This window comes from Tachypleus tridentatus, chromosome 10 (genome assembly GCF_004210375.1).
Source record: "Tachypleus tridentatus isolate NWPU-2018 chromosome 10, ASM421037v1, whole genome shotgun sequence".
NCBI lineage: Eukaryota > Metazoa > Arthropoda > Merostomata > Xiphosura > Limulidae > Tachypleus > Tachypleus tridentatus.
In genome coordinates, this window is record NC_134834.1 from 117702948 (window position 1) to 117728465 (window position 25518).

General features: G+C 33.4%; 1 protein-coding gene across 1 annotated transcript in view; it reads left to right on the top strand.

The window, feature by feature from the left end:
• The window catches only part of LOC143228464 (tyrosine-protein kinase Btk-like), a 66718-nt gene extending 41590 nt beyond the window's left edge, over positions 1-25128 (top strand). The window contains exons 6-9 of the mRNA XM_076459720.1: positions 21381-21424; positions 21888-21974; positions 22244-22308; positions 25059-25128. Coding sequence (XP_076315835.1) covers positions 21381-21424; positions 21888-21974; positions 22244-22308; positions 25059-25128 — 266 coding nt within the window. The remainder of the gene's footprint in view (positions 1-21380; positions 21425-21887; positions 21975-22243; positions 22309-25058) is intronic.
• The last annotated feature ends 390 nt before the right edge of the window (positions 25129-25518 follow it).

Here is a 25518-nt window from a genome sequence, read left to right on the forward strand (position 1 = left end):
CGTGGTTTATGTCATACCGTTGATTATTGTACTTCATTCTATGTCTCTATAGTTATTATGTAGTGTTTATACACGTGGTTTATGTCATACCGTTTATTATTTTTCTTCATTCTATGTCGCTATAGTTATTATGTAGTGTTTATTCACGTGGTTTATGTCATACCGTTGATTATTGTACTTCATTCTATGTCGCTATAGTTATTATGTAGTGTTTATACACGTGGTTTATGTCATACCGTTGATTATTGTACTTCATTCTATGTCGCTATAGTTATTATGTAGTGTTTATACACGTGGTTTATGTCATACCAGTGATTATTGTTCTTCATTCAATGTCGGTGAAGTCATTATGTAGTGTTTATACACGTGGTTTATGTCATACCGTTGATTATTGTACTTCATTCTATGTCTCTATAATTATTATGTAGTGTTTATACACGTGGTTTATGTCATACCGTTCATTATTGTACTTCATTCTATGTCGCTATAGTTATTATGTAGTGTTTATACACGTGGTTTATGTCATACCGTTCATTATTGTACTTCATTCTATGTCGCTATAGTTATTATGTAGTGTTTATACACGTGGTTTATGTCATACCGTTCATTATTGTACTTCATTCTATGTCGCTATAGTTATTATGTAGAGTTTATACACGTGGTTTATGTCATACCGTTGATTATTTTTCTTCATTCTATGTCTCTATAGTTATTATGTAGTGTTTATACACGTGGTTTATGTCATATCGTTCATTATTTTTCTTCATTCTATGTCGCTATAGTTATTATGTAGTGTTTATACACGTGGTTTATGTCATACCGTTTATTATTTTTCTTCATTCTATGTCGCTATAGTTATTATGTAGTGTTTATACACGTGGTTTATGTCATATCGTTCATTATTTTTCTTCATTCTATGTCTCTATAGTTATTATGTAGTGTTTATACACGTGGTTTATGTCATATCGTTCATTATTTTTCTTCATTCTATGTCGCTATAGTTATTATGTAGTGTTTATACACGTGGTTTATGTCATACCGTTGATTATTTTTCTTCATTCTATGTCGCTATAGTTATTATGTAGTGTTTATACACGTGGTTTATGTCATACCGTTTATTATTTTTCTTCATTCTATGTCGCTATAGTTATTATGTAGTGTTTATACACGTGGTTTATGTCATATCGTTCATTATTTTTCTTCATTCTATGTCTCTATAGTTATTATGTAGTGTTTATACACGTGGTTTATGTCATATCGTTCATTATTTTTCTTCGTTCTATGTCGCTATAGTTATTATGTAGTGTTTATACACGTGGTTTATGTCATATCGTTGATTATTTTTCTTCATTCTATGTCTCTATAGTTATTATGTAGTGTTTATACACGTGGTTTATGTCATATCGTTCATTATTTTTCTTCATTCTATGTCGCTATAGTTATTATGTAGTGTTTATACACGTGGTTTATGTCATACCGTTGATTATTGTACTTCATTCTATGTCTCTATAGTCATTATGTAGTGTTTATACACGTGGTTTATGTCATACCGTTGATTATTTTTCTTCATTCTATGTCTCTATAGTTATTATGTAGTGTTTATACACGTGGTTTATGTCATATCGTTCATTATTTTTCTTCATTCTATGTCGCTATAGTTATTATGTAGTGTTTATACACGTGGTTTATGTCATACCGTTCATTATTGTACTTCATTCTATGTCTCTATAGTTATTATGTAGTGTTTATACACGTGGTTTATGTCATACCGTTGATTATTGTACTTCATTCTATGTCTCTATAGTTATTATGTAGTGTTTATACACGTGGTTTATGTCATACCGTTCATTATTGTACTTCATTCTATGTCGCTATAGTTATTATGTAGTGTTTATACACGTGGTTTATGTCATACCGTTGATTATTTTTCTTCATTCTATGTCTCTATAGTTATTATGTAGGGTTTATACACGTGGTTTATGTCATATCGTTCATTATTTTTCTTCATTCTATGTCGCTATAGTTATTATGTAGTGTTTATACACGTGGTTTATGTCATACCGTTGATTATTTTTCTTCATTCTATGTCTCTATAGTTATTATGTAGTGTTTATACACGTGGTTTATGTCATATCGTTCATTATTTTTCTTCATTCTATGTCGCTATAGTTATTATGTAGTGTTTATACACGTGGTTTATGTCATATCGTTCATTATTTTTCTTCATTCTATGTCTCTATAGTTATTATGTAGTGTTTATACACGTGGTTTATGTCATACCAGTGATTATTGTTCTTCATTCTATGTCTCTATAGTTATTATGTAGTGTTTATACACGTGGTTTATGTCATACAAGTGATTATTGTTCTTCATTCTATGTCGCTATAGTTATTATGTAGTGTTTATACACGTGGTTTATGTCATATCGTTCATTATTGTACTTCATTCTATGTCTCTATAGTTATTATGTAGTGTTTATACACGTGGTTTATGTCATACCAGTGATTATTGTTCTTCATTCTATGTCTTTATAGTTATTATGTAGTGTTTGTACACGTGGTTCATGTCATGCTCTTGGTTACTGTGTTTCATGCTATATTGGTATAGTTATTATGTAGCATTTGTACACGTGGTTCATGTCATGCTCTTGGTTACTGTGTTTCATGCTGTATTGGTATAGTTATTATGTAGCGTTTGTACACGTGGCTCATGTCATGCTCTTGGTTACTGTGTTTCGTGCTATATTGGTATAGTTATTATGTAGTGTTTGTACACGTGGTTCATGTCATGCTCTTGGTTACTGTGTTTCGTGCTATATTGGTATAGTTATTATGTAGTGTTTGTACACGTGGTTCATGTCATGCTCTTGGTTACTGTGTTTCGTGCTATATTGGTATAGTTATTATGTAGTGTTTGTACACGTGGTTCATGTCATACTCTTGGTTACTGTGTTTCGTGCTATATTGGTATAGTTATTATGTAGTGTTTGTACACGTGGTTCATGTCATGCTCTTGGTTACTCTGTTTCATGCTATATTGGTATAGTTATTATATAGCGTTTGTACACGTGGTTCATGTCATGCTCTTGGTTACTGTGTTTCGTGCTATATTGGTATAGTTATTATGTAGTGTTTGTACACGTGGTTCATGTCATGCTCTTGGTTACTGTGTTTCATGCTATATTGGTGTAGTTATTATGTAGTGTTTGTACACGTGGTTCATGTCATGCTCGTGGTTACTGTGTTTCATGCTGTATTCGTGTAGTTATTATGTAGTGTTTGTACGCGTGGTTCATGTCATGCTCTTGGTTACTGTGTTTCGTGCTATATTGGTATAGTTATTATGTAGTGTTTGTACACGTGGTTCATGTCATGCTCTTGGTTACTGTGTTTCGTGCTATATTGGTATAGTTATTATGTAGTGTTTGTACACGTGGTTCATGTCATGCTCTTGGTTACTGTGTTTCGTGCTATATTGGTGTAGTTATTATGTAGTGTTTGTACACGTGGTTCATGTCATGCTCTTGGTTACTGTGTTTCATGCTATATTGGTGTAGTTATTATGTAGTGTTTGTACACGTGGTTCATGTCATGCTCTTGGTTACTGTGTTTCATGCTATATTGGTATAGTTATTATGTAGTGTTTGTACACGTGGTTCATGTCATGCTCTTGGTTACAATGTTTCATGCTATATTGGTGTAGTTATTATGTAATGTTTGTACACGTGGTTCATGTCATGCTCTTGGTTAAAATGTTTCATGCTATATTGGTGTAGGTATTATGTAGTGTTCGTACACGTGGTTCATGTCATGCTCTTGGTTACTGTGTTTCATGCTATATTGGTATAGTTATTATGTAGTGTTTGTACACGTGGTTTATGTCATACCAGTGATTATTGTTCTTCATTCTATGTCTCTATAGTTATTATGTAGTGTTTATACACGTGGTTTATGTCATACAAGTGATTATTGTTCTTCATTCTATGTCTCTATAGTTATTATGTAGTGTTTATACACGTGGTTTATGTCATATCGTTCATTATTGTACTTCATTCTATGTCTCTATAGTTATTATGTAGTGTTTATACACGTGGTTTATGTCATACCAGTGATTATTGTTCTTCATTCTATGTCTCTATAGTTATTATGTAGTGTTTGTACACGTGGTTCATGTCATGCTCTTGGTTACTGTGTTTCATGCTATATTGGTATAGTTATTATGCAGCATTTGTACACGTTGTTCATGTCATGCTCTTGGTTACTGTGTTTCATGCTGTATTGGTATAGTTATTATGTAGCGTTTGTACACGTGGCTCATGTCATGCTCTTGGTTACTGTGTTTCGTGCTATATTGGTATAGTTATTATGTAGTGTTTGTACACGTGGTTCATGTCATGCTCTTGGTTACTGTGTTTCATGCTATATTGGTATAGTTATTATGTAGTGTTTGTACACGTGGTTCATGTCATGCTCTTGGTTACTGTGTTTCGTGCTATATTGGTATAGTTATTATGTAGTGTTTGTACACGTGGTTCATGTCATGCTCTTCGTTACTGTGTTTCGTGCTATATTGGTGTAGTTATTATGTAGTGTTTGTACACGTGGTTCATGTCATGCTCTTGGTTACTGTGTTTCATGCTGTATTCGTGTAGTTATTATGTAGTGTTTGTACACGTGGTTCATGTCATGCTCTTGGTTACTGTGTTTCATGCTGTATTGGTATAGTTATTATGTAGTGTTTGTACACGTGGTTCATGTCATGCTCTTGGTTACAATGTTTCATGCTATATTGGTATAGTTATTATGTAGTGTTTGTACACGTGGTTCATGTCATGCTCTTGGTTACTGTGTTTCATGCTGTATTGGTGTAGTTATTATGTAGTGTTTATACACGTGGTTCATGTCATGCTCTTGGTTACTGTGTTTCATGCTATATTGGTATAGTTATTATGTAGTGTTTGTACACGTGGTTTATGTCATGCTCTTGGTTACTGTGTTTCGTGCTATATTGGTATAGTTATTATGTAGTGTTTGTACACGTGGTTCATGTCATGCTCTTGGTTACAATGTTTCATGCTATATTGGTGTAGTTATTATGTAGTGTTTGTACACGTGGTTCATGTCATGCTCTTGGTTACTGTGTTTCGTGCTATATTGGTATAGTTATTATGTAGTGTTTGTACACGTGGTTCATGTCATGCTCTTGGTTACTGTGTTTCGTGCTATATTGGTGTAGTTATTATGTAGTGTTTGTACACGTGGTTCATGTCATGCTCTTGGTTACTGTGTTTCATGCTATATTGGTGTAGTTATTATGTAGTGTTTGTACACGTGGTTCATGTCATGCTCTTGGTTACAATGTTTCATGCTATATTGGTGTAGTTATTATGTAGTGTTTGTACACGTGGTTCATGTCATGCTCTTGGTTACTGTGTTTCGTGCTATATTGGTATAGTTATTATGTAGTGTTTATACACGTGGTTTCTGTCATACCGTTGATTATTGCACTTTGTTGTATGTCGGTGAAGTTATTATGTAGTGTTTGTACACGTGGTTCATGTCATGCTCTTGGTTACTGTGTTTCATGCTATATTGGTGTAGTTATTATGTAGTGTTTGTACACGTGGTTCATGTCATGCTCTTGGTTACTGTGTTTCATGCTATATTGGTGTAGTTATTATGTAATGTTTGTACACGTGGTTCATGTCATGCTCTTGGTTACAATGTTTCATGCTATACTGGTGTAGGTATTATGTAGTGTTCGTACACGTGGTTCATGTCATGCTCTTGGTTACTGTGTTTCATGCTATATTGGTATAGTTATTATGTAGTGTTTGTACACGTGGTTTATGTCATACCAGTGATTATTGTTCTTCATTCTATGTCTCTATAGTTATTATGTAGTGTTTATACACGTGGTTTATGTCATACAAGTGATTATTGTTCTTCATTCTATGTCGCTATAGTTATTATGTAGTGTTTATACACGTGGTTTATGTCATACCGTTGATTATTGTACTTCATTCTATGTCTCTATAGTTATTATGTAGTGTTTATACACGTGGTTTATGTCATACCGTTTATTATTTTTCTTCATTCTATGTCGCTATAGTTATTATGTAGTGTTTATTCACGTGGTTTATGTCATACCGTTGATTATTGTACTTCATTCTATGTCGCTATAGTTATTATGTAGTGTTCGTACACGTGGTTCATGTCATGCTCTTGGTTACTGTGTTTCATGCTGTATTGGTATAGTTATTATGTAGCGTTTGTACATGTGGCTCATGTCATGCTCTTGGTTACTGTGTTTCATGCTGTATTGGTATAGTTATTATGTAGTGTTTGTACACGTGGTTTATGTCATACCAGTGATTATTGTTCTTCATTCTATGTCTCTATAGTTATTATGTAGTGTTTATACACGTGGTTTATGTCATACAAGTGATTATTGTTCTTCATTCTATGTCGCTATAGTTATTATGTAGTGTTTATACACGTGTTTTATGTCATACCGTTGGTTATTGTACTTCATTTTATGCTGCTATAGTTATTATGTAGTGTTTATACATGTGGTTTATGTCATACCGTTGATTATTGCACTTCGTTCTATGTCGCTGTAGTTATTATGTAGTGTTTGTACACGTGGTTCATGTCATGCTCTTGGTTACTGTGTTTCGTGCTATATTGGTATAGTTATTATGTAGTGTTTGTACACGTGGTTCATGTCATGCTCTTGGTTACTGTGTTTCATGCTATATTGGTATAGTTATTATGTAGTGTTTGTTCACGTGGTTCATGTCATGCTCTTGGTTACTGTGTTTCGTGCTATATTGGTATATTTATTATGTAGTGTTTATACACGTGGTTTCTGTCATACCGTTGATTATTGCACTTTGTTGTATGTCGGTGAAGTTATTATGTAGTGTTTGTACACGTGGTTCATGTCATGCTCTAGGTTACTGTGTTTCATGCTATATTGGTGTAGTTATTATGTAGTGTTTGTACACGTGGTTCATGTCATGCTCTTGGTTACTGTGTTTCATGCTATATTGGTGTAGTTATTATGTAATGTTTGTACACGTGGTTCATGTCATGCTCTTGGTTACAATGTTTCATGCTATATTGGTGTAGGTATTATGTAGTGTTCGTACACGTGGTTCATGTCATGCTCTTGGTTACTGTGTTTCATGCTATATTGGTATAGTTATTATGTAGTGTTTGTACACGTGGTTTATGTCATACCAGTGATTATTGTTCTTCATTCTATGTCTCTATAGATTTTATGTAGTGTTTATACACGTGGTTTATGTCATACAAGTGATTATTGTTCTTCATTCTATGTCGCTATAGTTATTATGTAGTGTTTATACACGTGGTTTATGTCATACCGTTGATTATTGTACTTCATTCTATGTCGCTATAGTTATTATGTAGTGTTTATACACGTGGTTTATGTCATACCAGTGATTATTGTTCTTCATTCAATGTCGGTGTAGTCATTATGTAGTGTTTATACACGTGGTTTATGTCATACCGTTGATTATTGTACTTCATTCTATGTCTCTATAGTTATTATGTAGTGTTTTTACACGTGGTTTATGTCATACCGTTGATTATTGTACTTCATTCTATGTCTCTATAATTATTATGTAGTGTTTATACACGTGGTTTATGTCATACCGTTGATTATTTTTCTTCATTCTATGTCTCTATAGTTATTATGTAGTGTTTATACACGTGGTTTATGTCATATCGTTCATTATTGTACTTCATTCTGTGTGTCTATAATTATTATGTAGTGTTTATACACGTGGTTTATGTCATACCAGTGATTATTGTTCTTCATTCTATGTCTGTATAGTTATTATGTAGTGTTTGTACACGTGGTTCATGTCATGCTCTTGGTTACTGTGTTTCATGCTATATTGGTATAGTTATTATGTAGCATTTGTACACGTGGTTCATGTCATGCTCTTGGTTACTGTGTTTCATGCTGTATTGGTATAGTTATTATGTAGCGTTTGTACACGTGGCTCATGTCATGCTCTTGGTTACTGTGTTTCATGCTGTATTGGTATAGTTATTATGTAGTGTTTGTACACGTGGTTCATGTCATGCTCTTGGTTACTGTGTTTCATGCTGTATTGGTGTAGTTATTATGTAGTGTTTATACACGTGTTTTATGTCATATCGTTCATTATTGTACTTCGTTCTATGTCGCTATAGTTATTATGTAGTGTTTATACACGTGGTTTATGTCATCCCGTTGATTATTGCACTTCGTTCTATGTCGCTGTAGTTATTATGTAGTGTTTGTACACGTGGTTCATGTCATGCTCTTGGTTACTGTGTTTCGTGCTATACTGGTGTAGTTATTATGTAGCATTTGTACACGTGGTTCATGTCATGCTCTTGGTTACTGTGTTTCATGCTGTATTGGTATAGTTATTATGTAGTGTTTGTACACGTGGTTCATGTCATGCTTTTGGTTACTGTGTTTCATGCTGTATTGGTATAGTTATTATGTAGCGTTTGTACACGTGGTTCATGTCATGCTCTTGGTTACTGTGTTTCATGCTATATTGGTATAGTTGTTATGTAGTGTTTGTTCACGTGGTTCATGTTATGCTCTTGGTTACAATGTTTCATGCTATATTGGTGTAGTTATTATGTAGTGTTTATACACGTGGTTCATGTCATGCTCGTGGTTACTGTGTTTCATGCTGTATTCGTGTAGTTATTATGTAGTGTTTATACACGTGGTTTATGTCATCCCGTTGATTATTGCACTTCGTTCTATGTCGCTGTAGTTATTATGTAGTGTTTGTACACGTGGTTCATGTCATGCTCTTGGTTACTGTGTTTCATGCTATATTGGTATAGTTATTATGTAGTGTTTGTACACGTGGTTCATGTCATGCTCTTGGTTACAATGTTTCATGCTATATTGGTGTAGTTATTATGTAGTGTTCGTACACGTGGTTTATGTCATACCGTTGATTATTGTACTTCATTCTATGTCTCTATAGTTATTATGTAGTGTTTATACACGTGGTTTATGTCATACCGTTGATTATTGTACTTCATTCTATGTCGCTATAGTTATTATGTAGTGTTTATACACGTGGTTTATGTCATACCGTTGATTATTGTACTTCGTTCTATGTCGCTATAGTTATTATGTAGTGTTTATACACGTGGTTTGTCATACCGTTGATTATTTTTCTTCATTCTATGTCTCTATAGTTATTATGTAGTGTTTATACACGTGGTTTATGTCATACCGTTGATTATTGTACTTCATTCTATGTCTCTATAGTTATTATGTATTGTTTATACACGTGGTTTATGTCATACCGTTGATTATTGTACTTCATTCTATGTCTCTATAGTTATTATGTAGTGTTTGTACACGTGGTTCATGTCATGCTCTTGGTTACTGTGTTTCGTGCTATATTGGTATAGTTATTATGTAGTGTTTGTACACGTGGTTCATGTCATGCTCTTGGTTACTGTGTTTCGTGCTATATTGGTATAGTTATTATGTAGTGTTTGTACACGTGGTTCATGTCATGCTCTTGGTTACTGTGTTTCATGCTATATTGGTATAGTTATTATGTAGTGTTTGTTCACGTGGTTCATGTCATACCGTTGATTATTTTTTTTCATTCTATGTCGCTATAGTTATTATGTAGTGTTTATACACGTGGTTTATGTCATACCGTTGATTATTGTACTTCATTCTATGTCGCTATAGTTATTATGTAGTGTTTATACACGTGTTTTATGTCATACCGTTGGTTATTGTACTTCATTTTATGCTGCTATAGTTATTATGTAGTGTTTATACATGTGGTTTATGTCATACCGTTGATTATTGCACTTCGTTCTATGTCGCTATAGTTATTATGTAGTGTTTATACACGTTGTTTATGTCATCCCGTTGATTATTGCACTTCGTTCTATGTCGCTGTAGTTATTATGTAGTGTTTGTACGTGGTCTCATGTCATGCTCTTGGTTACTGTGTTTCGTGCTATATTGGTATAGTTATTATGTAGCATTTGTACACGTGGTTCATGTCATGCTCTTGGTTACTGTGTTTCATGCTGTATTGGTATAGTTATTATGTAGTGTTTGTACACGTGGTTCATGTCATGCTTTTGGTTACTGTGTTTCATGCTGTATTGGTATAGTTATTATGTAGCGTTTGTACACGTGGTTCATGTCATGCTCTTGGTTACTGTGTTTCGTGCTATATTGGTATAGTTATTATGTTGTGTTTGTACACGTGGTTCATGTCATGCTCTTGGTTACTGTGTTTCATGCTATATTGGTATAGTTATTATGTAGTGTTTGTTCACGTGGTTCATGTCATGCTCTTGGTTACAATGTTTCATGCTATATTGGTATAGTTATTATGTAGTGTTTGTTCACGTGGTTCATGTCATGCTCTTGGTTACAATGTTTCATGCTATATTGGTATAGTTATTATGTAGTGTTTATACACGTGGTTTATGTCATACCAGTGATTATTGTTCTTTATTCTATGTCGCTATAGTTATTATGTAGTGTTTGTACACGTGGTTTATGTCATACCGTTGATTATTGTACTTCATTCTATGTCTCTATAGTTATTATGTAGTGTTTATACACGTGGTTTATGTCATACCGTTGATTATTGTACTTCGTTCTATGTCGCTATAGTTATTATGTAGTGTTTATACACGTGGTTTATGTCATACCGTTGATTATTGTACTTCATTCTATGTCTCTATAGTTATTATGTAGTGTTTATACACGTGGTTTATGTCATACCGTTGATTATTGTACTTCGTTCTATGTCGCTATAGTTATTATGTAGTGTTTATACACGTTGTTTATGTCATCCCGTTGATTATTGCACTTCGTTCTATGTCGCTGTAGTTATTATGTAGTGTTTGTACACGTGGTTCATGTCATGCTCTTTGGTTACTGTGTTTCGTGCTATACTGGTATAGTTATTATGTAGCATTTGTACACGTGGTTCATGTCATGCTCTTGGTTACTGTGTTTCATGCTGTATTGGTATAGTTATTATGTAGTGTTTGTACACGTGGTTCATGTCATGCTTTTGGTTACTGTGTTTCATGCTGTATTGGTATAGTTATTATGTAGCGTTTGTACACGTGGTTCATGTCATGCTCTTGGTTACAATGTTTCATGCTATATTGGTATAGTTATTATGTAGTGTTTGTTCACGTGGTTCATGTCATGCTCTTGGTTACAATGTTTCATGCTATATTGGTATAGTTATTATGTAGTGTTTATACACGTGGTTTATGTCATACCAGTGATTATTGTTCTTTATTCTATGTCGCTATAGTTATTATGTAGTGTTTGTACACGTGGTTTATGTCATACCGTTGATTATTGTACTTCATTCTATGTCTCTATAGTTATTATGTAGTGTTTATACACGTGGTTTATGTCATACCGTTGATTATTGTACTTCGTTCTATGTCGCTATAGTTATTATGTAGTGTTTATACACGTGGTTTATGTCATACCGTTGATTATTGTACTTCATTCTATGTCTCTATAGTTATTATGTAGTGTTTATACACGTGGTTTATGTCATACCGTTGATTATTGTACTTCGTTCTATGTCGCTATAGTTATTATGTAGTGTTTATACACGTTGTTTATGTCATCCCGTTGATTATTGCACTTCGTTCTATGTCGCTGTAGTTATTATGTAGTGTTTGTACACGTGGTTCATGTCATGCTCTTGGTTACTGTGTTTCGTGCTATACTGGTATAGTTATTATGTAGCATTTGTACACGTGGTTCATGTCATGCTCTTGGTTACTGTGTTTCATGCTGTATTGGTATAGTTATTATGTAGTGTTTGTACACGTGGTTCATGTCATGCTTTTGGTTACTGTGTTTCATGCTGTATTGGTATAGTTATTATGTAGCGTTTGTACACGTGGTTCATGTCATGCTCTTGGTTACTGTGTTTCGTGCTATATTGGTATAGTTATTATGTTGTGTTTGTACACGTGGTTCATGTCATGCTCTTGGTTACTGTGTTTCATGCTATATTGGTATAGTTATTATGTAGTGTTTGTTCACGTGGTTCATGTCATGCTCTTGGTTACAATGTTTCATGCTATATTGGTATAGTTATTATGTAGTGTTTGTTCACGTGGTTCATGTCATGCTCTTGGTTACAATGTTTCATGCTATATTGGTATAGTTATTATGTAGTGTTTATACACGTGGTTTATGTCATACCAGTGATTATTGTTCTTTATTCTATGTCGCTATAGTTATTATGTAGTGTTTGTACACGTGGTTTATGTCATACCGTTGATTATTGTACTTCATTCTATGTCTCTATAGTTATTATGTAGTGTTTATACACGTGGTTTATGTCATACCGTTGATTATTGTACTTCGTTCTATGTCGCTATAGTTATTATGTAGTGTTTATACACGTGGTTTATGTCATACCGTTGATTATTGTACTTCATTCTATGTCTCTATAGTTATTATGTAGTGTTTATACACGTGGTTTATGTCATACCGTTGATTATTGTACTTCGTTCTATGTCGCTATAGTTATTATGTAGTGTTTATACACGTGGTTTATGTCATACCGTTGATTATTGTACTTCATTCTATGTGTCTATAGTTATTATGTAGTGTTTGTACACGTGGTTCATGTCATGCTCTTGGTTACTGTGTTTCGTGCTATATTGGTATAGTTATTATGTAGCGTTTGTACACGTGGTTCATGTCATGCTCTTGGTTACTGTGTTTCGTGCTATATTAATATAGTTATTATGTAGTGTTTGTACACGTGGTTCATGTCATGCTCTTGGTTACTGTGTTTCATGCTATATTGGTATAGTTATTATGTAGTGTTTGTTCACGTGGTTCATGTCATGCTCTTGGTTACAATGTTTCATGCTATATTGGTATAGTTATTATGTAGTGTTTGTTCACGTGGTTCATGTCATACCGTTGATTATTTTTTTTCATTCTATGTCGCTATAGTTATTATGTAGTGTTTATACACGTGGTTTATGTCATACCGTTGATTATTGTACTTCATTCTATGTCGCTATAGTTATTATGTAGTGTTTATACACGTGTTTTATGTCATACCGTTGGTTATTGTACTTCATTTTATGCTGCTATAGTTATTATGTAGTGTTTATACATGTGGTTTATGTCATCCCGTTGATTATTGCACTTCGTTCTATGTCGCTGTAGTTATTATGTAGAGTTTATACACGTGGTTCATGTCATGCTTTTGGTTACTGTGTTTCGTGCTATATTGGTATAGTTATTATGTAGCGTTTGTACACGTGGTTCATGTCATGCTCTTGGTTACTGTGTTTCGTGCTATATTGGTATAGTTATTATGTTGTGTTTGTACACGTGGTTCATGTCATGCTCTTGGTTACTGTGTTTCATGCTATATTGGTATAGTTATTATGTAGTGTTTGTTCACGTGGTTCATGTCATGCTCTTGGTTACAATGTTTCATGCTATATTGGTATAGTTATTATGTAGTGTTTATACACGTGGTTTATGTCATACCAGTGATTATTGTTCTTTATTCTATGTCGCTATAGTTATTATGTAGTGTTTGTACACGTGGTTTATGTCATACCGTTGATTATTGCACTTCGTTCTATGTCGCTATAGTTATTATGTAGAGTTTATACACGTGGTTCATGTCATGCTTTTGGTTACTGTGTTTCGTGCTATATTAGTATAGTTATTATGTAGTGTTTGTACACGTGGTTCATGTCATGCTCTTGGTTACTGTGTTTCATGCTATATTGGTATAGTTATTATGTAGTGTTTGTACACGTGGTTCATGTCATGCTTTTGGTTACTGTGTTTCGTGCTATATTGGTATAGTTATTATGTAGTGTTTGTACACGTGGTTCATGTCATGCTTTTGGTTACTGTGTTTCGTGCTATATTGGTATAGTAGTTATGTAGTGTTTGTACACGTGGTTCATGTCATGCTCTTGGTTACTGTGTTTCGTGCTTTATTGGTATAGTTATTATGTAGTGTTTGTACACGTGGTTCATGTCATGCTCTTGGTTACTGTGTTTCGTGCTATATTGGTGTAGTTATTATGTAGTGTTTGTACACGTGGTTCATGTCATGCTCTTGGTTACTGTGTTTCGTGCTATATTGGTGTAGTTATTATGTAGTGTTTGTACACGTGGTTCATGTCATGCTCTTGGTTACTGTGTTTCGTGCTATATTGGTATAGTTATTATGTAGTGTTTATACACGTGGTTTCTGTCATACCGTTGAGTATTGCACTTCGTTCTATGTCGGTGTAGTTATTATGTAGTGTTTGTACACTTGGTTCATGTCATGCTCTTGGTTACTGTGTTTCGTGCTATATTGGTGTGGTTATTATGTAGTGTTTGTACACGTGGTTCATGTCATGCTCTTGGTTACTGTGTTTCATGCTATATTGGTACAGTTGTAATTGTCATGTGTTTCTACACTGGAAATTTGTGAGAATAAATTAAATCTGTTCAGATTAAAGATAAAACTTGTCAAGTTCTCTTTATGGAATGAACGTTATTTCTACAGATTGAAGAATACCTTTTCCGTATCTTCTGTTTGAAGAATAAACGTAATATTTAGTAGATTGGAAGAATACAATTAACTTATTACTTCGATCATTATATTTTTATGTGAGAATAAGTGCAATTAATGTTACATATAGAAAAGTATGCACCTAATTGACACCTACGTATTGTATACAACTAATTGACACACTACGTATCGTACACAACTAATTGACACACTACGTATTCTCTTGTATGCACCTAATTGGCACACTACGTATTCTCTTGTATGCACCTAATTGACACACTACGTATTGTATACAACTAATTGACACACTACGTATCGTACACAACTAATTGACACACTACGTATTCTCTTGTATACAACTAATTGACACACTACGTATTCTCTTGTATGCACCTAATTGGCACACTACGTATTCCCTTGTATGCACCTAATTGACACAGTACGTATTCCCTTGTATACAATTAATTGACACACTACGTATTTTCTTGTATGCACCTAATTGACACAAGACGTGTATTCTCTTGTATACAACTAATTGACGCACTACGTATTCTCTTGTATACAACTAATTAACACACTACGTATTATCTTGTATGCACCTGATTGACACACTACGTATTGTATACAACTAATTGACACACTACGTATCGTACACAACTAATTGACACACTACGTATTCTCTTGTATGCACCTAATTGACACACTACGTATTCCCTTGTATACAACTAATTGACCCACTACGTATTCCCTTGTGTGCACCTAATTGGCATAGTACGTATTCCCTTGTGTACAACTAATTGACACACTACGTATTCTTTTATTCCGTGATGATTAGAAAACCTACTTGTAGAAAGAAAAAAAAAATATATATATATACGTAAAAATGACTGGTTTCGGTTGAGAAAATTTTATGTAGTGGAGCGAACAACTTTTGGACAAAGAAAGAAAGAGGTAACTGACCGATAGCTGACCACATGTTTGAAGGTGGTTGTGTAATTGAGTTTATAAATGTAGAGGGTGTGCTTAGATGTTTAATTATATTTATTAATATAGGTATAAAGGTGTTCCTTTGTATTGGTTTATTTTGGGCTTGAGTTGTTGTACAAGTAAGGCTTCTTTAATTTTGTTTATGTTTGTTTATTTATATACTTCAAATATTAAATATCAATTAGATGGATATAAAAGAATACCTAGTGTGTTAATTAGTTGATTATCAAAAAGAATACGCAGTGTGTCAATTAGTTGGACACAAAAGAATACTAACTGACACACCACGTATTCTTTTGTGATAATGAAAGTGAGATCAAATTTTTTCTTACGTTTGGTGTGTATTGTCAAACTTTGATAATTCTTGATTGGTAAAATTAACATGTTTTAGAACTCATTTTGATGTCTAAATTTCGAGTTCAGCATTTCAGTGAGACCATAACCTAAAATATACAGGTTTTAACCAGTATTGTCATGTGTGTGCGCAATTCTAAAACTTAGGTACAAGCTGCGAGTTTTGATAATGTGTACTGTTAACGACATGCAGTGGTTTCCATGGAGGCTTGAGTCGAATTTTGTTATCTCACAGTTTGCTTGTTGACTCTCGTTTTTTCCATATTTATTATAATCTCATGTAAAAAACAAACAAAGTGTCTATCAGGAAAGATACTTCAAATTGTAGTACTATATGTTAATGTTTCTGTAGGATGTCGTTTTTACACTAATCAAACTTAACAATGTAGTACTATATATGTAAAAACGGCTCGGTTGGGTTGAGAACTTTTTTTTACGTAGAAACCTGTAAACCTGAAGACGACCGAAGAAGGTCGAAACGTTGTTCACTCCTCTACGTAAAAAATTTTCTCAACCTAAACGAGCTGTTTTTACATATATATTTTTCTACAAATGGGTTTTCTCGACATCACTAATGTAGCACTATATACTATTGTTTCTGTAGGATCTAGTACTTACACTAACCAAACGTCAGAGTGTACCACTATGTTAGTTTCTGTAGGATATCGTGCTTACACTAACCAAACGTCAGAGTGTACCACTATGTTAGTTTTTGTAGGATATCGTGCTTACACTAACCAAACGTCAGAGTGTAATACTATGTTAGTTTCTGTAGGATATCGTGCTTACACTAACCAAACGTCAGAGTGTACCACTATGTTAGTTTCTGTAGGATATCGTGCTTACACTAACCAAACGTCAGAGTGTAATACTATGTTAGTTTCTGTAGGATATCGTGCTTACACTAACCAAACGTCAGAGTGTAATACTATGTTAGTTTTTGTAGGATATCGTGCTTACACTAACCAAACGTCAGAGTGTACTACTATGTTATTGTTTCTGTAGGATCTAGTACTTATACTAACCAAGCGTGAGAGTGTAATACTATGTTAGTTTTTGTAGGATATCGTGCTTACACTAACCAAACGTCAGAGTGTACTACTATGTTATTGTTTCTGTAGGATCTAGTACTTACACTAACCAAACGTCAGAGTGTACTGCTGTATGTTATTGTTTCTGTAGGATCTAGTACTTATACTAACCAAACGTCAGAGTGTACTACTGTATGTTATTGTTTCTGTAGGATCTAGTACTTACACTAACCAAACGTCAGAGTGTACTACTATGTGGTATTGTTTCTATAGAATCTAGTACTTACACTAACCAAACGTCAGAGTGTACTACTATGTTAGTTTCTGTAGGATCTAGTACTTACAGTAACCAAACGTCAGAGTGTACTACTATGTTAGTTTCTGTAGGATCTAGTACTTACGCTAACCAAACGTCAGAGTGTAATACTATGTGGTATTATTTCTATAGGATGTAGTACTTACACTAATCAAATTCCCAATGTTTAATTATGTGGAGATAGAAATGTTGTTAGGGATGAAGTAAAATGTCGTAAAGTTTGTGAACTATTCCTAGATGAATTTATATAATAAAATATAACTTCTACTGCATCAGATGATCATATTTTTAAATTATGAAGCCTGTTATTGTTTTGTATTGTTTTTATAATATTTTAACTGTTATCAACTTCTACTTTTCTGGTAGTATTGAGGTCAACCAATCAACCCGTTTTGTTGTGTGTCGTACACTTAGGAATGTAAACAGTAGTAAACCCGTTCTCTCTGTTAGTTTGGAATGAAAACGTATGAACAGTAGTAACAAACATGTGGTTTTCCTGGTAGTCTTGAAGTGAAACTTTTGAAGAATAACAACAAACCCCTGTTATTTCTTAGTCTTGAAGTGAAACTTGTGAAAAGTAATAACAAACCTGCTTTGTCTTGTAGTCTTATCTGTGAACAGTAACAACAAACCCCTGCTTTGTCTTGTAGTCTTATCTGTGAACAGTAACAACAAACCCCTGCTTTGTCTTGTAGTCTTATCTGTGAACAGTAACAACAAACCCCTGTTTTGTCTTGTAGTCTTATCTGTGAACAGTAACAACAAACCCCTGCTTTGTCTTGTAGTCTTATCTGTGAACAGTAACAACAAACCCCTGCTTTGTCTTGTAGTCTTATCTGTGAACAGTAATAATAAACCCCTGCTTTGTCTTGTAGTCTTATCTGTGAACAGTAACAACAAACCCCTGCTTTGTCTTGTAGTCTTATCTGTGAACAGTAATAATAAATCCCTGCTTTGTCTTGTAGTTTTATCTGTGAACAGTAACAATAAACCCCTGCTTTGTCTTGTAGTCTTATCTGTGAACAGTAACAACAAACCCCTGCTTTGTCTTGTAGTCTTATCTGTGAACAGTAACAACAAACCCCTGCTTTGTCTTGCAGTCTTATCTGTGAACAATAATAATAAACCCCTGCTTTGTCTTGTAGTCTTATCTGTGAACAGTAACAACAAACCCCTGCTTTGTCTTGTAGTCTTATCTGTGAACAGTAACAACAAACCCCTGCTTTGTCTTGTAGTCTTATCTGTGAACAGTAACAACAAACCCCTGCTTTGTCTTGTAGTCTTATCTGTGAACAGTAACAACAAACCCCTGCTTTGTCTTGTAGTCTTATCTGTGAACAGTAATAATAAACCCCTGCTTTGTCTTGTAGTCTTATCTGTGAACAGTAACAACAAACCCCTGCTTTGTCTTGTAGTCTTATCTGTGAACAGTAATAATAAATCCCTGCTTTGTCTTGTAGTCTTATCTGTGAACAGTAACAATAAACCCCTGCTTTGTCTTGTAGTCTTATCTGTGAACAGTAACAACAAACCCCTGCTTTGTCTTGTAGTCTTATCTGTGAACAGTAACAACAAACCCCTGCTTTGTATTGCAGTCTTATCTGTGAACAATAATAATAAACCCCTGCTTTGTCTTGTAGTCTTATTCAGAACAGTAACAACAAACCCTGCTTTGTCTTGTAGTCTTATCTGTGAACAGTAACAATAAACCCCTGCTTTGTCTTGTAGTCTTATCTGTGAACAGTAACAACAAACCCCTGCTTTGTCTTGTAGTCTTATCTGTGAACAGTAACAACAAACCCCTGCTTTGTCTTGCAGTCTTATCTGTGAACAATAATAATAAACCCCTGCTTTGTCTTGTAGTCTTATCTGTGAACAGTAAAAACAAACCCCTGCTTTGTCTTGTAGTCTTATCTGTGAACAGTAACAACAAACCCCTGCTTTGTCTTGTAGTCTTATCTGTGAACAGTAACAACAAACCCCTGCTTTGTCTTGTAGTCTTATCTGTGAACAGTAACAACAAACCCCTGCTTTGTCTTGTAGTCTTATCTGTGAACAGTAACAACAAACCCCTGCTTTGTCTTGTAGTCTTATCTGTGAACAGTAACAACAAACCCCTGCTTTGTCTTGCAGTCTTATCTGTGAACAATAATAATAAACCCCTGCTTTGTCTTGTAGTCTTATCTGTGAACAGTAACAACAAACCCCTGCTTTGTCTTGTAGTCTTATCTGTGAACAGTAACAACAAACCCCTGCTTTGTCTTGTAGTCTTGAAATGAAACGTGTGAACAATAATAATAAACCATGTTTTACCAGGTAGTTTTAAAGTCAAACTCGTAAGCAATAATAACAAACTTCTATTTCCCTTGGTAGTTTAGTGGTCAATCTTGTTAAGTGACAAGTGTGAGTGAAAAACATAAATAGTAAACAGTGTAATCAGAATACAGTTGTTAAAAGTAACTTCCTTATTACAGAGCTAATTTAGTACAGTATTTAAGATAGAGCTTGTAGAAAATGATATATTCAGGTTTCCATTGCAACAGGTTAGAGATCTGTATAAAACTGTGTGTGCTACATCCATAGTGGAACCGGTTTTAACACTTATTTTTCTCAGTATAATGTTGGTTCTGATAACCACTAGCAATGAACAAGTAACTTAGCAGAAATCGTGACAATCTATATACTGTTCCGTTAGTTTATTTGTTGACTCCACAATGTTTCTAACTGCCACAAGGAAGTGATTTCTGTGTGGTTGTATGAACGCGACAGTGGAAGTTTCGTGCATTCCTTAGGTTGAACATCACGTGGTACCGTTATGGACTCAGTGGTTGTTCCATAGTGTTTTACACTTCAGGGTTGTAGTGGTAGTTACATTTCTTTCGTAATGATGGTTCGAACTTCGAGTAAGTATGTATCTTAGAAACGATTTAAAACCTTTTATTACAGAATATCTAAACGTTATTAGTATTACTACCGGTACTTTGTTCTCTCTCTCTCTGTCTCGTCACTTAGCTTCCAATACAACTTTATTTTTGATGACGGACTTAATAATTTGCAAACAATGTTCAGTTCATTTTTTTGGTTGGTCTTGGTAGCAGTAAACGTAAACACAGATGCAAAAAATGCTCGTTTGTTGAGAAAATATTTTATAGAAGATGAATAACGTTTCGACCTTCTTCGGTCACAACAGGTTTGTGAACCTGACGATGACCGAAGAAGGTCGAAACGTTGTTCGCTCTTCTATGTAAAATATTTTCTCAACCCAAACGAGCCATTTTTGCATATAAATTTCTCAACAAGTGGGTTTCTCGACATCACTGATTAATGTTTTCTTTAAAACTACAAGTTTTTATTACAATGGGTAGTAACGCCCCTAAGCCAAGTGTTGTTTCGTTAAGACTCTAATCACCTCTAACAGTTGTTTTATTCATATATTTTTAAATTACTGTTTTCTTCTGTCTGAACAACCATGTTACATATATTTGTTGTCTTCTGTACTTAACGTTGTTCTACTTACAGGTGGTGGTTGCACTGTGAGCATGTAGGTGTCACTAGTTAAGATAAACCTAACTTGAATATACAGGTCGATAACCTCGTTTGTAATGGTAAATGTAATTCGTGCAAGTCAAAACGCAGTTTATTACATAACAACTATGATATTTCTGTACTAGTATTTAAAACTGAATAAAACAAGGTTGTGGTAAAATGGTAATATGTCTTAAATACTTCCTATTGAAAACAAACCTGGATAAAACAGGTTGTGATAAAGTGGTAATATGTCTTAAATGTTTCACTTTGAAAGCAAAACTAGATAAAACAAGGTTGTGATAAAGTGGTAATATGTCTTAAATGTTTTACTTTGAAAACAAAAGTGGATAAAATAAGGTTGTGATAAAGTGGTAATATTTCCTAATGTGTAAGTAACAGTTTTGATATATTTGTGTTAGAAAAAGTAAAATTTATTTGATGGCTCTGTCTTTACTTATGTACTCACACGTAGGAAGTATTTCAAACTAGTTGAATTTAAAATAGTTTGGGGTTTATTGTAATAGTTTTCTTTGTTTTATAGGCAACATAAAAAACAATACTCCTCCTGTTAACACAAAGACAGGGGTAAGTTGTGGTTTATACAGTGTTTGTTTTTGTTAACTAATATAAATAAAACTTATCATGGATTCCATATTGGAGAACACCTTTAGAATGTTGTAGATAGTGCATTACAGTGTATTTTCTTTCAAATCTATCTGATAAAACATGTCTTGATAGTCATTTAAAACTAATACTCATCTGTTGGTACATTCTGTCAGTGTTTTGAGCAAGATACAATATTCATAATAGAAAACAACTATGATTACTTACATGTGTGTTCTTTATACACAGCCAGCACTGACAGATTTAATAATTTAATGTATTTATGTATTCTGAATCCAAAAGTTAGATTTTCTATAGATCCAGATATTACTCTGCCTGTATATATCAGTGTTACATTAAAGTTCAGTATGTTATGACTCACTCTGTCATTACATATTGCATGACACTGTGCAGGTCAAGTAATATATAACCTTTGTACTTCCAGCTAGTAAAGCCTCCATCTGAGCCAAAGATGGTTGTTGCTCTTTATCCATTCCAGGCCATAGAAGAAGGTGACATATCTCTTGAAAAGGTTAGTAATTAACAAAAAACATCCCTATTAATAGTCAGTTGTTGTACTAGGTTTGTTATAAAAAGTAAGACCATAGAAGAAGGTGACATATGTGTTGGAAATGTTAGTAGTTAATAATAAACACTGTGTTAATAGTTAGTTGTTGTACTAGGCTTGTTGTGATATTTGTATATTTACCTTCCTAGTACAGTGCCAGTTGGACAAATACTGATATTGTTCTTGAAAGTAACATACCTTACAGATGGTTTGTATTTAAAATTTAATTATAGGGGGAAGAATATGAAGTTATTGATGATTCCAGAGAGCATTGGTGGCAAGTGAAAGACAAGTTTGGGTGAGATATTTGTCATCTTTATTCTTTTTGTGTGGGTTCATTTTCTGGGATCAACCTTGTAACCTTTTTATGTTTGTAATAGTTTTATTCTGTTACTTTTAACCTAGTAAGCACATGTTCACAAAATTTGGCAGATTATTGGTAAAAATTACAAGGATTTCATATGCAAAATATGTGAGTTTTTTTTATTAAGTTTTAAGGTTTGTTAAGAAATGGTTTCTCATGCACTTTATGTTTGCATGTTGCCTATCTAACTTGCAATGTAGCTTTCATTTTAAGCTCAAAATATTTTTATGCATTAAAAATTTATCAGATTTCTTATGCAAAATCTTTATAATGCCTAGATAATTTTATCAAATATATCTTAAGTTAAACTCTACATTTTGTTATTTCTACTAACAAATCTGTATAAGATCAGTCACTTTGACCTATCTTGTAACCAAAGTATAGAATTACAAAATTAATATATATAAATTATGCCTTTTTCAGTCTTGAGTGACAAGAGATTATAATAGAAAAACATAAATGTTTGAACTATATAGCTTAAGTTTTGTAACATTATACATTTATATATAGTTACTATTTTTATAATATTGACCTTTACTCATGCCTGGCTAACAGTGAAGAAGTTACAATGACACGGTACACATGTACTCATGACCATTTCCATTAATATAAAACTGAGCTTTAGTTTTTGCAAAGTGTTCCTGTTTTGGCTTTTGTGTTGCACTAGTATTTGGTCAAATACAGTCATATTTGAATTATTATGCATTATATATGTACACAGATTATTATTGTTTACAAACAATTTTTCAAAGTTATTTTTAAAACATAGAATAGTAAATAAAGAATTACACAATTATCTCTTCTAGTAATGACCTTTGTACTTGTTTTTGCTTGTCTTAATTTGCTAAGCCTCGTGAAATTTGTACATGGAGGATATGAAACAAAATAATATTTTATAGGTTTTATATATGATAAAAAGAGTGGATGTTATTAAAGCGTCTGGGAAAATCACTAAGGGGACATCCTGAGCTTTCGATTAGTTATTCACATGTCGTATATAGAAGTAAATGTATATAAGGGCCCATTTACAAATATTGAAAGAGATGAGGAGGGAGCCACTGTCTGATTAAAAGAGATGAGCAGGGAGCCACTGTGTCTGATTGAAAGAGATGAGCAGTGAGCCACTGTGTCTGATTCACAAAATACAGTAATAGCTCAGCAGATAGAAAGGATAAAAGGTTTTTATTTTACATTCTAGATTTTCAATATGGGTAATTCATACAAAATTATAGACTTTGTATTTTGACATTACAAACATCGAATTTGAACCAGTGCTATATTCAACATACCACATAACACAAAAATAGATGTTTAGGTGTGTTTGTTTCACATTTACTTTTAAGTTAAAAAAACAAGTATAATATAAACATTTGGATTATAATCCACATTTTGATACCAAACATAGAGCTAAATCCATAAAATAGTAGTTCAATAAAAATTTGAATGCAAGTGTACAAATGAGATGACATGGTCTTTGACTCTATGAGTTGTTTCAAAAGGGTTAAACTGGTAAGTTATACCCCTCAATGTTCTACTAATTTTAGTGAATCTGTTAATTAAATTAACCTGATGTTTTACTGCAATTAGTGGAACAAAATTTAATATTCATTATGGAGTTCGTCAAGGCTCATTTATTGGCCATCTGTTATTTATGTTAATGATTTAATATCTGTATATTAATGATATGACTTGTTAGAAGCAGATTCTCTTGCAAAGTGGTACAAAATAGTGAGTGGTGAATTTCTTCCTGTCACCACTTGACTTAAGTTTTAAATTGTATGTGAATATTTAAAGAGAACAATTGAATGTCAATTTGAAACTGAATGAATATGCTTCATTCATGGTTTATGCAGTTAGGATTCTTGGAGTTATTATTCAGAACAGACAAATGGAATAAACAAATAGAAATAACTTCCAAAACACTTGCTATGATAGCATATAGTATGACATAGTATTAAGGAAACATTTCCACATCAAGCACTTTATAAAATTTATCACACCTTTTGTTCGAGTCAAGTGATTAATTGTACTGATGTATCGGGTACAAATTTTGTGCATCAAGACCAATCTGGTTATTACACAAAAGAGTCTTAAGGCTAATGGTTAGTTTTCTGTAAAGACTATCTGTGACCAGCAAATTTAATAAACATGGAGTTTTAATAGCTCACCAAGCTTGTCTTTACTCATTCATTTGTATTGCAAAGGATATTATAATACTTAATCCTGATTAGAACTGAAGAAAGCTTTCTTTTGAAGAAGAACAAACCTACGTGTCCACAAAAAACAAAACAAAAAACAAACACGTCCACAGAAAAAAACAAACTTACATGTCCACAAAGTAATTCCGTTTGGAGTTCGATGTACTATTATTATCATTCGGCTTCCATTATTATAAAAATAATTCCATTAGATGTTTAGTTAACTGTAAGTACCAATTATTTTCAAATAAAAATGTCCAATTATGTATATTCCAGTTACTCTCTGTAGGGTTTAACACACGAATTATTATTGTGTGTAGTTATTTATTTCTAGTTATTTATCCATAATGACAGTAATTTGTTTAATCAATAAAATAAAATAATAATCTCATGTGAATACGTGTTAATCATATGATGATTACAAGAAGCTTTCAAGGTATTAAAATTGGATAATATATCTGTATTAATGTGTGCCATATTTCTTAGACAAATAGGTTTTATTCCCAGTAATTATGTGGAAGAAAAGGCCTCAGTTGGACTCAGACAGTTTGAGTAAGTACATTTTAAATAATTAAAAATTATGTTAAATTTTGTGGTAAAATACTTTAATAGTGAATTTATTTCATGTAACTACTGTATGTTATTGTTTCTGTAGGATCTAGTACTTACACTAACCAAACGTGAGAGTGTACTACTGTATGTTATTGTTTCTGTAGGATCTAGTACTTACACTAACCAAACTTCAAAGTGTACTACTGTATGTTATTGTTTCTGTAGGATGGTTAATAAGGGCTGACACATTTAGATGATGGTTAATAAGGGCTGACACATTTAGATGATGCTTAATAAAGGCTGACACATTTAGATGATGCTTAATAAAGGCTGACACATTTAGATGATGCTTAATAAAGGCTGACACATTTAGATGATGCTTAATAAAGGCTGA